Raw genomic sequence first — 13,038 nt, 5'->3', positions numbered from 1 at the left:
TCCAGCCGGGAATGCGTGTCTGGAGCGCTGGAGCGGCGCCGCTCGGGGCGCGGAGCGGTCCGGAGCTGCTGCCCGCGCTCCGCAGGTGCCGGAGGCGCTTTTTGGACCCGGGGTGAAGTCTCCGGGGTGGCGGGGAGCTGTCACCGGCGCGGAGCGGCAGCTCGGGAGGTGCCCGGCGTAGGGGGCACCTGGGCGGTCGCTGCAGAGAGCCAGCAGGTTTACCTCTCCTTTTTCTTCATCACCTCGTTGGCTTTGGACGGGGTTCGCTCGCCCCGGGTTGGTGCGTTGCTGTGGTTCCAGAAAAGTAGGATGTTTACAAAGCTGATCCCTAAACAACTCTGCTGTTTCCTCCGGGAGCTTTGCCGATCTTTCTAGTGGTACATGGAAGTTTGTGAGTGTCTTCCTGTTCTTGGCTCGGTCTAGTTTATTATTCTGTATCAACACAATAAAAAAGGTATTCCTGCACCTTTGTTAGCACAAGTAACCTCCCTTTTTAGCTATGCTGTTGTTGGGGGAAGGATGTGGTAGCAAGATGCAGTCAAAAGCATTTGGAAGAAAAGGAGATTCTGGTGGTCTTTCTACTCATTGTATTACTTACTGCAAGGCTGAAACTAGTGCATAGCATGGTTAAACTGATTTGGGGTAGAGGAGAGATGCAGAGGTTTTAACTGATTACATTGCATGTTTAATGCAGATCTTTTCCCAAAGGGAACTGAAAATGTAAGAAAAAATGTCTGATGTTTGTACAAGATGTTGTGCAATACTTGCTTTGAATATGAGCTGTGTTCAGGAGTAGTAGTGATGGATGATTTATGAAGAATCCAAAGGGGAAGCAGAAATGGGGCAGGGGAAATGAAATCAGACAGACAAAAGTATTTTTTATATGGCTTTGTTGACTTTGAAGGCAGTTGTGTGCTTCATTCTCCCAACGCTGAGAGTGGGCCTGTAAAAAACTTTATGTATCTGGGAGGAAGAGAAGTTGCTTAAATCTGCCTCAGTGCATTTGTGGGCGGGGGAGAAAGGGATTATAATTCCCACCAACTTCTGTTTGTTTTTTGGAGTTGTGTTTGTTCTTTTGTAAACGCAAGCTGGAGCAAAACTGGTAAGAATAAGGGGACGGTGAAAGAAAGCTGCGTAGAAGATAAAGGCAGCAGGAGAGAACACAGGCAGAAATGACAAATACTGGAAGTTAAATGACATTTTGGGGAGAGGATCACAAACCAGACAGGTAATTGGTTGTTTAGAGTCTCATCCTCTTAAATGGTGTGCTGTATTTGAATATTGTTTTATGTCTCTTAGAGATGGTTGTTTATGAAAAATACAAAGGAGACCTCAGGAAATATTTAATATTTTGATTGATTTAATAAAACAGATTTGTCTTAATTACAGTGCATTAATAACCCTGATTTATGTACTTGAGATTCCTCTTTCCTGTGGGTTATTGCTGTCATCTCTGAGAACTCTAACATAAAGGTTCATGAGGACATATAATCATTGTGTGGAAATTGATGATATAGTGATTTTTATCTGATTTGAGTAGCTATCTGTGTACTAACAAAGAAAATGGAACGCTTTAAATGAAAAATGATGCATTCCAAAATGTCAAGTAAAAAAAAATTACTTTCTGATTCTGTGTTCCTTTGCTATTGCTTCTCAAACTAAATTGAAACTGGTGATATTTCTTACTCAGTGTTGCTGTTGTATTTGCTGCCTAGCTGGAGACACTTGAATTAAAATGTTGTTTGAGGAATAAAAATGCTGAGGTGATGTTTTGGAAGGCTTTTTTTTGTTGTTGTCTTAGGCTTTGATGTGGGACCAAAACCAGACAGTGTGGGGTTATTTAGAAAAATGAATGCTAGATTTGAATTTTACTAGAGCAGGATTGCATGTTGTTTGTCTTTTAAACTCTTGAACAGCTCTTAAGGCTGCCTTATGGGAGGTTCAAAAATTGCAGTGAAGTAGTGCTGGTGGGTAGGCCAGTTTAAGCCCAACACTGACATGACTAAAATTCATAAAATACAACATCAGCCTTAAAGACATTCAGGTGAAGATCCTCTTTGTTTTGTTTTGTTTTGTTTTAGGGGTATTGCCTTTTAGTGTCTGCAGTCAGTTCAGAAATTATTTGGTGTTTATTTGTTTTTAGGATAATTTTTGTTTTGTTTTGTTTTGTTTTAGGAGTATTGCCTTTTAGTGTCCACAGTCAGTTCAGAAATTACTTGGTGTTTATTTGTTTTTAGGATAATACAACAAACTTAAAAAGGAGAGTGCTACACAAATGTAAGTTGTTTGCTTTATGGATGTGTAACTGTGTAAACATATCATTCTATTTTAAGTAGATGTGGATGTGTAATTAATTACCAGAATCAGGGTTCAGTCTTTATCATCAATAAAATTAGTCATCTAATACAGCATCATGCAGCTCCTTTGTAGGTGAGGAGGTTGGTATGATGTAAGTTTGTGAGAAGAATGGTGAAGTTGTTTCCAGACTGGACAGGGAAGGGAAGGAGGAAATGTTTCAAAGCGTGCCAGTAATGATAAACATCACTTAAACTATAAAAACTTTAGAATAAAATGCTTTTGTCAATGCTCACATAAAAAAAGTTATGAGAGGTATCACTTCAATCTGTAACTTTGTAGAAATGCAGCCTGAAAGTATTTTCTTAGATTAATTAAGCTGTCCAAGTGATGGTCACTTCAGAGGGAAGAAATGGAAGTAGAAGGGAGAAGGTATGTCTGCATGTTTCATGTAACTTGTAATTTGAAGTTACAAACAAAACATCACTCACAAAAACTCAGACACAACTTGCAGTGTGTAGTGTATGAGGACCTTGTGGTGTTTGTACTAAGGGAATGTCACTGGTTCCGATCTGGAGGTTGTATAGTGTATCATGACCCAGAGGAAATAATTGGGGTTGTAGGCTTCAATGTTGTAGTTGATGTTTGTAAGGGACTGATCAAGAACAGGTCATCAATAACTGATCTGATCTTCTGCTTAGGTTGTAGTCACAGCAGAGGAGCAGAGTGTGGTGACAGTGCTATTACAAGGCGAGAGCTGGAAGTTTACCCGAGTTCAGCATCCACCTGAACAAATTCCTGATGAAAAAGTTCATCAAGAGTCTTCATCTTAGAGAAGTTACCTCAGGATTCAGGAAGTACTTGAGTGCCAAATTAGTGGAGACTAGAAGGGTATTTTGAGGAAGTGTTTGTGTTGGTTTAGCTTTTTCCTATTTGCATTTCCAAAGCCACCTTTAGAGACAAGATAAGGATGAGATGAACCTTTGGTCTGAATGTAGCCACCCTGTTCAGTTCTCTACCTGTGTACTGTAAAAAAACCAAACCCAAACAAACCCTGTAATAGTTGAATCAATACATGTGATAAGCATTTAGTATTTTCTAATGGATGAAGCATGGAGCTACGTGTGAATGGTGCATTTCTTCTGTCAATTAGTAATCAGCAATTCTGCTCCATCTCCTATGAATATGAGGTGTGTGACTAAGAAGCATCTGCTGGTTATATCTGAAACTGTGCAAGTTTCCTGCCTGAGGGGAAACTCAGCTGCTGAAGCAAGTGGTGGAAATAATTTGGCTACTGCGGCAGAATTGCATTGGGTTAGACTGGTAGGGTGATACTAATACAGTGATACAGAGTTAAGTGTGGGCCAGAGCTGAGGTGTCAGTGTTTCCTCTCCATGCCTGTTTTTGATGATGTTTTGTTAAAGGTGTATGTTGTGCACTGCTGCACAGCGAGTAAAATAGGATCTCTGTGGGGGAGGGTTGTTTTCATCTCCCTGTGCTGACAGCCTCTGTACCTTGCATTGTGAGCCTCCTGCATTTTGCTGTGTTTTCAGTGTTTTGTGACATTAGGAGGATGTCTGCAGGGCTTACTTCGGGCACATGATTTACGAAAACTTGGGATTTTAACATGGTTCTCTGTTTATGCTGCAGAATGTTATAGAACTATATGGAAGGTGTTTGGGCATCTCTGTTGTGGTAATTAAAGCAGACAGCACAGATGTTTCTTTCCTCTTTCTCTGTTCTACCTACACTAGACACTTTCTATGGTTTTGATAAAATTGGAATTGTAGTTTTAAATGTTGTCTTTCTGGTTAGTACCACTGGGATCAGTATTAATGCAAGTACTAATTTATCTACATGCTCCAGGTAATTTGTTATGCTCTACTGGGGTCAGGCCCCACACTGCATGAATAACTAAGGTCCCTTCCAGCCTTAATTGTTCCATGAAAGTGATATTCCAGAATAAAATTACTTTGCAAGTCAGGAATTACTGCACCAATTATTCAGCTGGGGAATCAAAATATTTGGGCCAATGACCTTGCTTAAAGAATAGGAAAAAGCCTTGAGCCAGCAGCTAATGTTGATTCTGTGTGAAAGTTTGTGTTGCCTGAGTGTTTTCAAGCAGTCTTTGGAAAGCGGGATTGGTGGAGGGATTGTGTACGTCAAGGTGACGTGGAGAAAAGCACCACTTAGGAGGTGTCTGTAGAGCAAGGGAACCAGTACAAAGGTTTAAAAAGCAAACTTTTTAAACAACAGGAGTGGAATTGAAAGCATTATTCTGTAAGGAGAAACATTGCAACAGAACTAGAATTCCTAGCCTTTGTCAAACAATGCGGGTAATAAGCTTGGCTGTAAGGCATGGAAAAAACTATCTTGGCCAAGTGCATTGGAATGAGACAGCCTGGGATGCCATCAGTTTCATTCTTGCTCCTTTCTGGTACCTGCATCCAGAAAATACTGGGCAGGAATGGGACAGGAGGATGCTGTTAGAGAGCTGAGATCAGGATAGGGAGAAATACAGGGATGCAAAGTTTGGTGAGTAGTTCTACAGTTGATGAAACCAATGCCAAGCTGCCTGTTGATTTGTGTCTTCTGCTGATTGGCTTTAAGGATTTCTTGCCATGACTCAGTAATTTGTGAAGTTTATCCTGGTGATAAATCTGCAGTGTCCAGTTATATGAGCTCATGCTACAGTTTCCTTGAGCTGTGACACCCAGTATTCTTGGCAGGGTCAGGGTTTTTGTTTTTATGAAACTTAAATGGAATTCAGTTATCTTTGTGACCCTCATCTCTTAACAGACCTAAGGGGAATGGTGGCTAGATTCAAAATTTGAGGGGAGGAGTATAATAGCAGAAATGTGCTGAGTAAGCTTGCAAACCTGCTGTACCAAATCTGCATGTACCCACATCTACTGATGGAAGGAAGGGCTTGCAGTGGCCAGTGGTGCAGACCATTGCAGGGAAGAGTGGCCATGGGAAACACGTGATCTCTAGGTATCTGTAGCTGCCCTCGCTGGGATCTGGCTGGAACATCATGACAGACATGACGCATCCATGCTTTGTCTCTCTTGAAACATTGATCACAACCTGAAGATTCAAATTTAACAACAGCTACAAAGTGTGCCATGTCTACTAATGATCCTCTGCACAGTGTCCTGAGTGAAAATTTGTTTCAATAGTTCATAAATTTTTATAAGCACTGAAACAGCTGAGGTTGGATTTTTCAAGGGATTTGTTGCTGATGTTGAAAGACCTTAAAGGCTGAGACTTCCTGTTCTAGTGCTAGAAACATCCTATTCTTGCCTAGCCTTTGAGATCAAAGGTTTTGTGATGAAATTGTACTTTTTAGGCGTAAATGAAATTTCAAAATCAGAGTGAAGAGATGCAGTTCCTGCTTAGGTATTTATGATCTGAATTATTTGAGCAAAAACAAATTAAATGAGTGTTGATTCAGGGTTTGTGTCCAATTAAAAATTGCAGCTGTATTTGAGCTGGTGAAATTGTCTTTGAAGGCTTTGTAGATACGAGCTGAAACAAAATGGATTCAATTTTCTGGTTAACTATGTTAATCTCATTTGTAAGGAGGAACTTGCTAATTTTGATAAAATAACTGGATTGGAGAAGCTACTAAGTTTTTAGTGGAAAGATAATGTGATAGAACTGACCTTTCAGAACTGTTTGTTATTGAGAAAGATAATGTGATAGAACTGTATAGCTTTAACACTGACCTTTCAGAACTGTTTGTTATTGAGAAAACCTCCAGTTTAAACCAAACATTATTTAAAAAGAATAACAGCCTTACTTCAAGAAGTCATGTCATGCTCAGTTTTTTTTTCTCAGTTTGTAGCAATCTGAATACATCTGGCAGAGAGGGCTTCTGAACATCAAAGTTCTTGTGACTTTTTTCTTTCTTTTTTGCTAAGGAGTTTTCCTGCTGTGGCAAATGTCTGGCTATGAATTCCTTTGCAGATGATTAATATTTTCCACAGTATATTACTGCTGTCATATTTTGCTAAGCTTTCCCTGGTTTCCCATAAAACTGCTACTGTCTCTGGTATGCAGGCAAGATTTGTTGATTCCTAAGTTAGCTATGATACAATGTGAGGCAAATACTGCAAGTATTTTTATTTTTGTTTTCTTTAATAGCAAAATAACCTCAAAGTTACTTTGAAAATTGCACTTGTTTTGAGGAAGCACTGGCTACTGTATGCCAGAGCCTTGCTTTATAAGGAATGCAGGAAATGGCCTGACTTGTTATCATTGCTTCTGTATTTAGTGCTTGGACTCCAGGGAATTCATGTGCACTGATTTCTGATAGCTATAAAGTACTTCTTGTGAAGAAATTACCAAATAATATGTTCTGTGCTTGCGTAGAACAAATTATAAATAGGGTATTACAAGCCTTGGGGGTTTTTGAAAAGAAAGCTGTGCAACTCATCTGGAGTAGAGAAGAATGGTGACATGTACATGAGCAGATGGTGAGATTACCTCTGCTTAAGGTAAAACGATTTATGTGTGATGAAGTCATCTCTTGCTCATTAAGTTAGGAAATGAATTTAATTTTTGGGAGTCTTTGTCCTGGGAGGGATGCAATGTCCTGTATTGGTTCTCTGAAGCTTCTTACCAGAAAACTGTAAATTCCTTATTGGAAAGAAATGTCTTCCTGTTTCCATTTTATTTATTTGGCCGGCTAGTGCATAACTTTAAGCCTGTCTAAGTGAAATACAATTCATTTCCATTCCATGTAGAGGCTTTGATCTGAAGGAGATGGTCAGGCATCTTGCAGTTTCTTGGTTCTTGATTATTAATATGTTTTCTTGCTGTTTTTTTTTTTTTTTAAGAGTATTTTACTCATCTGAAAGAATGAATGATGTGCAATACTCAAAATTGTATGACAATTATATAGGTACTTGAGTGATCAAATTAACTTTAGGCTTTAACACATTTATATAAGTTGTTACCAAGGAAGTGTTGCTCTTGCAGAAACTCTGCTAGACCAGAGCCAAAGAGGTCTGCAGACTCCTGTTGGATCACAGCTGGTTGAGAAAGGAAATACTGCTCCAAGTTAGTGAAATCTGACTGCAAGAGACATTACCCTTGGTCAGGACTGTAGATAAATGGTGTGGTTGAGGTTTTAGACCCACTTTTAAAGGAAATAGGTCAAGTTCTGCTAGAGCAGTGGAAATGTGGTGACTCCACCCAAATATGAATGTGTCTGTTTAATTTCAAAATTAAGGGTCAAGTAAGTGGTGTAGGGGATTGTTTTATCACTTCTGAATTTCTGTTATAATCTCTTCAATTGCTTCTGGCTTTCCTTTAAAAATAAATGAAATGTTTCTCACGTTCTTAGAGTGCTTGGCAAGAGGAGCGCTCTTGAAGGTGAACAGATTGACAGCTGAAAACTGATTATTCCTGTTACTTAAAATAGTGTGCAGCAGTTCAGATGAGAGCAGTCCTAGCTCTATAAAGATCACTTCTGGGTCTTCAGTGACCTCCAGTTGTTGCAAACTTCTGGTGAGTTCCTATAGCTTGGTCAGTAATGGTTCAGGATTCCAGGATTTGAATTGAAACTTATTTTTCTGAGTGTTTGAGGAGTTCCCTGCTGATAGATGATCCTAATGGAATTTGCCCTTCTCTTTGTAAATGTTGGAGAAGTTTAAATTCTGCTCACTCTCTGCCTTTGAACTTAAATGGCTGCAAAGTGAGAGGTTCAAAGTGAAGCTAAACTTATGTGAAAAAGTTAACTAATGCTGCATGGTTAGATTTTAAAAGGAGGTGTATCAGTATTTTAATCACGCTTATGCCTAGGGAGCTTTTCTTCTGATGTGTTATATGAATTTACTGCTTAGAACTGGCATGCAGGATAAATTTTTGCTAAAACTATTACAGTTTCGTAAGATTTTTTGTATCAGTTTTTTTAATGTCAAACTGTTTGAAAAAAACCCTGCAGTCTACTTATAAAATTTGACAGACATTTATACACTGACTTAAGAAGTTTCTCAAGGACAGGACTTAAATACAGCAATCATATTATGTGTATGTGTGCTGCTGAGGCTGTCTTACAAAGAATAAGGCTGAAATTCAATTTTTCAGATAACCACTAACAATAACCTTCTGTCTTGAGTGCTGGAAGTCACTGGATTTACCAGTGCAAGTGTGTTGTCATAAACTGACTGAAATACAGCACTGTAATGTGAAATTGTGAGATAAACAAGCAGTTACTGCATGACTGGGATTCTCTAGATGTTGTGAATGAAGGTGCTGTGGTAGCTGTGCACCATGGTTCTGAGAGCTGAGGAATGTGTCTTTATCTGCAGTTGTGACTTCGTGGAACAGTGACTCTCCTTGTGAACAGGAGACTGCTTGCTGGTATGGAGATCAAGGCCGTCAATTTCAGCAGACAAATAAGGCTTTTTTTTCTTTTAAGAGCTGGCTGTTGTTTTTATATAAATACTTTGAAGTATTTACTTAAAAAAATTTTTTTTTCATCTGCTAAAGAAAAAATGGCTTGTAATTATCAAGTAACACCTGAATGGATTGATAATCTTGTAAGTTGTAGCTCATGCAGTTTTGAATGGTCTTGGGAAGTATGATTCTATTTTATTTTTTTGAATAAAGTTCAGGAAAAAGCCCAGCTGCTCTTTAGAATCCTTAGGCAACAGCAAGACTCAGAAAACTGCAAGCTGCACTTACCTCAGGCTGCTTCTTGGAAAAGCCAAGTAGGAATTCTTGAGAGGACTTTGTAAGTCATGGTGTTCTTGCATCTAAAATCTGACAGAGCAGTTTAAACCAGCTGTAAGTTAATGAAGAGATTAAAGCCAGCTTAGCTTTCTAGACAGTCTGAGAAGGTGGTGTCAAGTATATGAGACTTCTCATTAGGATATTATCTGTGGCTGGTAGGCTTAGACCATCTGCAAAAAACTCAGTACATCTTCAGGAGGAGTTTTAGTGTGATTGTCCTGCTAACAGAGTGTAGTAAATAGTGAAAGGCCACATTTGTTCCATTAATGGGACCAGAGACCTACGTTGTCTATAAAGGAACCCAGCAAAATAGTTTTGGGGTTTTAAAATTTATTTTCTGATTGTCTTTTATGCTGAGCTCTGGAGATAGGCAGCAGACAGGACAAGACTTCTTCCTAATGGCAATATTTATGGCTTTAATGGGTGTCAAACTCTGCAGCTTCATACACTGTACAGAAGAGGCTCTGGTGTCAATTTTTTTCTATAGACTTCTTCTGTGTTGAATATTTACATCATTATCCTGTGGATTGATTGATACCTGTAACTTCCAAAGCTCCTACTTAAACTTTATGTCCCAGGACTTCAATTGTGGGATTTTGTAATTCTGTCTGTCACTGTTTCAGTCTTTCTGAAGACATCCTCTTTTGTGTAAATCTTGTCTTGGTAACTGTAACATCATTTCTGATTTAATTTTGCTTTGTGAAGGGTTTCACTTGGATTTATCTTCAGACTGAGCTGAAATGTATAGAACCTTTTATAAAGATGTCTGTCCTTCACACTGTAAGCCATTGAAATGAAGTAGATAAAACAAAAGCTTGGCCAGACTTAAAGAATTTAAAGAATCTGTTATAAATCTGCTAAGAATCTTGCTGTCTGTGTGGGGAGTCCAGAGAAATACAGTCACTTTGTTTGAAGCACATCTCACTGGTTTGATTCAAGGAGGGAGGGAAAAAAAAAAACCCTATCTAAAATCCAAACCCTTGTAATGGGTATGAATTGAAAGAGAACATAAAGAATTTTGAGTTATCTGCCTTATTTGCTGCAAGAGAATTCTTAATTTGTAGATTGTTGCATGACTTAGAATGATTTCCATCTATAAGGCTCATCTAGTTCAGTGAAACTGTGTTTTAATGAGGATTGCTGATTATGTAAGCCTCCTAGCAGAAACTCATTATTCCTGATTTTTATCTTGCTGCTGGTGTGCATACTGGCTGTTGCTGGAAGACATCTTATCTGCTGGGCTCAGCTCTGACCCAGCTGTGTGCAAAAAGCTGCAGAATAAAGTAGAAATAATGCTGAAAAATAACACAGTTCTTGTGGTAATCTCTTGCAAGATTATTTTAATAAAGAGTCTGCATAGAGGTTGTGATGAATATGGGAAGCTGTAGCGTAGTCCTAACCACAAGACTGGAGTTGGAGAAATGTAAAATACCATTTTCTTGGTGGTGGCCTTAAGCAAAAGTGACCTTTTGGAGTTTTTTTCCTTACCTAGTAGTGAATGACACTTCCTGTAAAGGGCTGTTAAAGATATTAGTCAATGAGCAGCTGTACTTAAATAGCTTATTTTGCTTGTCCAAGAAATATCATTTCATAAGCGTTATTTTTCTTGTTAAGAGGGTAAAGTACAATATTTTCCAAAGGAAGAGAGGTCCTTCAGTGTCATTATGACCATTACAATCATGGTACAGCAGTTTTAAAGGTCTGGTTTTGTAATCTAGTGAAGTAAGGTGGAAGTCCTCTTGATAATGTGCTTTATCAATGCTATATTTGTATAGTCTTTAGAAAGACTTCTGCCCCCAAGATTGCACCTGTGTAATTGCTCAGTCTGAAAACCGCTACGTACCTGAAGGTGCCTTTTTGTGTCTTGGCTCCAGTGGTGCAAAAAGCAACCAAGGGCTTACTAGCACCAGTGGGCAGAGTAAGAAAAATAATTGGGTCTTGCATAATTCAATGACTGTGAATTTATTTGTGTGGCTTCTTTTTAAGTTTGTTACTCTCTCCCCCCAAATAAACAAAAATTGGCCTCTTCAAAATTTTACATCCTGGATTTCTGAAGGATATGTGCAACTCTGTCAGCTGGTGATGTGTGACAGTATGATTTGTTGTATGTATTTCTAATGTTTCATTTCCTTTTCAGGTCTGCTGAATCTGCTCTGAAGCCAAGGGTAGGCAACCAGTGCAAGGGAAGTGCTGCTGCTTTACATGGACATCTGCTCTTGCGGCATGGCCCAGATATCCAGCAGCAATGGATTCAAACAGCGCTCCTCACCTTCTCTGTCAGCCCCAAGGTCAAAAGATGTGGACAAAGAGGAGGCACTGCAGATGGAAGCTGAGGCGTTAGCCAAGATGCAGAAAGAAAGAGGTGTAGCTGGTAATAAACAAACCTTTCATTCTTTAAGCAGCCCCAGACAAAAAGCACAGACTCACAACAAGCAGGACCATGATCTCATGGTGTTTCCAGAGTCTGATGCCAAGAGCATGGAAGATAAACTAAGTACCATTGACATAGAGAAGCTTACTCATGCTGAACTAGAGAAACTGTTGCTGGATGACAATTTTGAATCTAGTAAAGTACCTACATTACCAGCAAGTCCTATTTTGAGCCCATCTGTATCTTCACAATTTTATCTTGGGCCCACGGGTCAGAGGAGACAGTGGACACCTGGAATACCAGCACCTGTGACATGCACTTTACCTCCTATTTACACCTCAGCTTCTTACACAAAACAGACTGGTGTATTTCAGAATGGATTCCATCCAAGTATGTCGTCCTATCCCCCTAGAGAGCCTATTTATCTTGGTCTTCCTAGACAGTCACAATACATTTCCTACCCCCTGGCAGCTACCACACCTTTCCATCCACACGGAGGCCTACCTTTATACCCTCCAGTACTCACACCAGAAATGGCAAAAGTATTTGACAAAATTGCAAGCACTTCAGAGTTCCTGAGGAATGGGAAGTCGAGCACGGACCTAGAAATGACTTCCATAAAGTCTGCAGTGTCCAACCTGCCGGCCTCGGAGAGCTGCGGGGATGTCAGTAAATTCGACTGGCTGGATTTGGATCCTCTGAGTAAACCAAAAGTGGACACTGTGGAGACTGTAAACAAGGCAGAGGGTGATGGAGAGAGGCCTTCAAGTATGACTGCTGAAGATCCGTGGGATGCTGTTCTGTTGGAAGAAAAGCTGTTACTAACTTGTCATTTGGAAAGGAAGGTTAATGGGAAGTCTTCTGGAGCCACAGTCACAAGGAGTCAGTCCTTAAACATGAAAACAACTCAGCTTGCAAAGTTACAGGGCCAAACATCACAGGTATGTAAATCAGTATCTTGAAATTGCAGTATAACAGTAAAGATTAATGACAGTATTTAAAGACACTTTAAGGTCTGTTATTTATTTTATGTGTATTACTTGGCTTGAGCAATGTCCAAATAATGTGATGTTACGGCACACAATTGGTGCCATTCAGAAAATTGAACACTACTACTGAATTATCTCCCAAAATACCTCTACCCTTGTGTAATCCTTCCATATTTACTGGGGAAATTGCTGGTTTTCAACTCACACTCCAGTAAGAAATAGAAATAATACTCAGCGCAAGTAAGTGTCTAATTCATATTGATAAACATTTCAATTTTATGAGCAATTCACACAATACTGTAAAATAAAAAGGAGTCAAACTAAGCACTGAAAGTTTTATCTTGCCTTTTACAAGACCAAAATATACTTCTCTTTTGTGGGTAGAAAGCTTTCCTTCTGTGTAAAAGGCTCGACAGAATTTTTGGTTTTGTGCTGGGTGGTGGAGTGGCTGTTGGGTCAGAAACACTGTACTTCTGCTCTAGAAGAAGGCAAACCATCTTTGTGTGATGTTACTTTTATCAGGCAGGCTAAAAAGATGTTTGATTCTTCTCTAGGATCACTTTAATAAAAGATTCAAGACCAAACTCTCAACAGGGGCTTTAGTTATGGCACTCCCACCTTTGGACATGGAGCACGTGCAGT

At 39.4% G+C, this 13,038-nt stretch overlaps 1 protein-coding gene across 4 annotated transcripts in view; it reads left to right on the top strand.

Moving 5' to 3' along the window:
• The first annotated feature begins 279 nt into the window (after window positions 1–279).
• Window positions 280–13,038, top strand: part of PIK3C2A (phosphatidylinositol-4-phosphate 3-kinase catalytic subunit type 2 alpha) — a 49,926-nt gene continuing 37,167 nt past the window's right edge. The window contains exons 1-3 of one of the 4 annotated variants that reach the window (XM_041481238.1): window positions 280–391; window positions 1,062–1,228; window positions 11,174–12,348. In XM_041481238.1, coding sequence (XP_041337172.1) covers window positions 11,239–12,348 — 1,110 coding nt within the window. In that variant the 5' untranslated portion in view covers window positions 280–391; window positions 1,062–1,228; window positions 11,174–11,238. The other 3 variants (XM_041481239.1, XM_041481242.1, XM_041481241.1) reach the window with 3 other exon arrangements.

This window comes from Pyrgilauda ruficollis, unplaced genomic scaffold (assembly GCF_017590135.1).
Source record: "Pyrgilauda ruficollis isolate IOZ18807 unplaced genomic scaffold, ASM1759013v1 scaffold55, whole genome shotgun sequence".
Taxonomy (NCBI): domain Eukaryota; kingdom Metazoa; phylum Chordata; class Aves; order Passeriformes; family Passeridae; genus Pyrgilauda; species Pyrgilauda ruficollis.
This window is presented reverse-complemented; position numbering and strand designations above follow the sequence as displayed.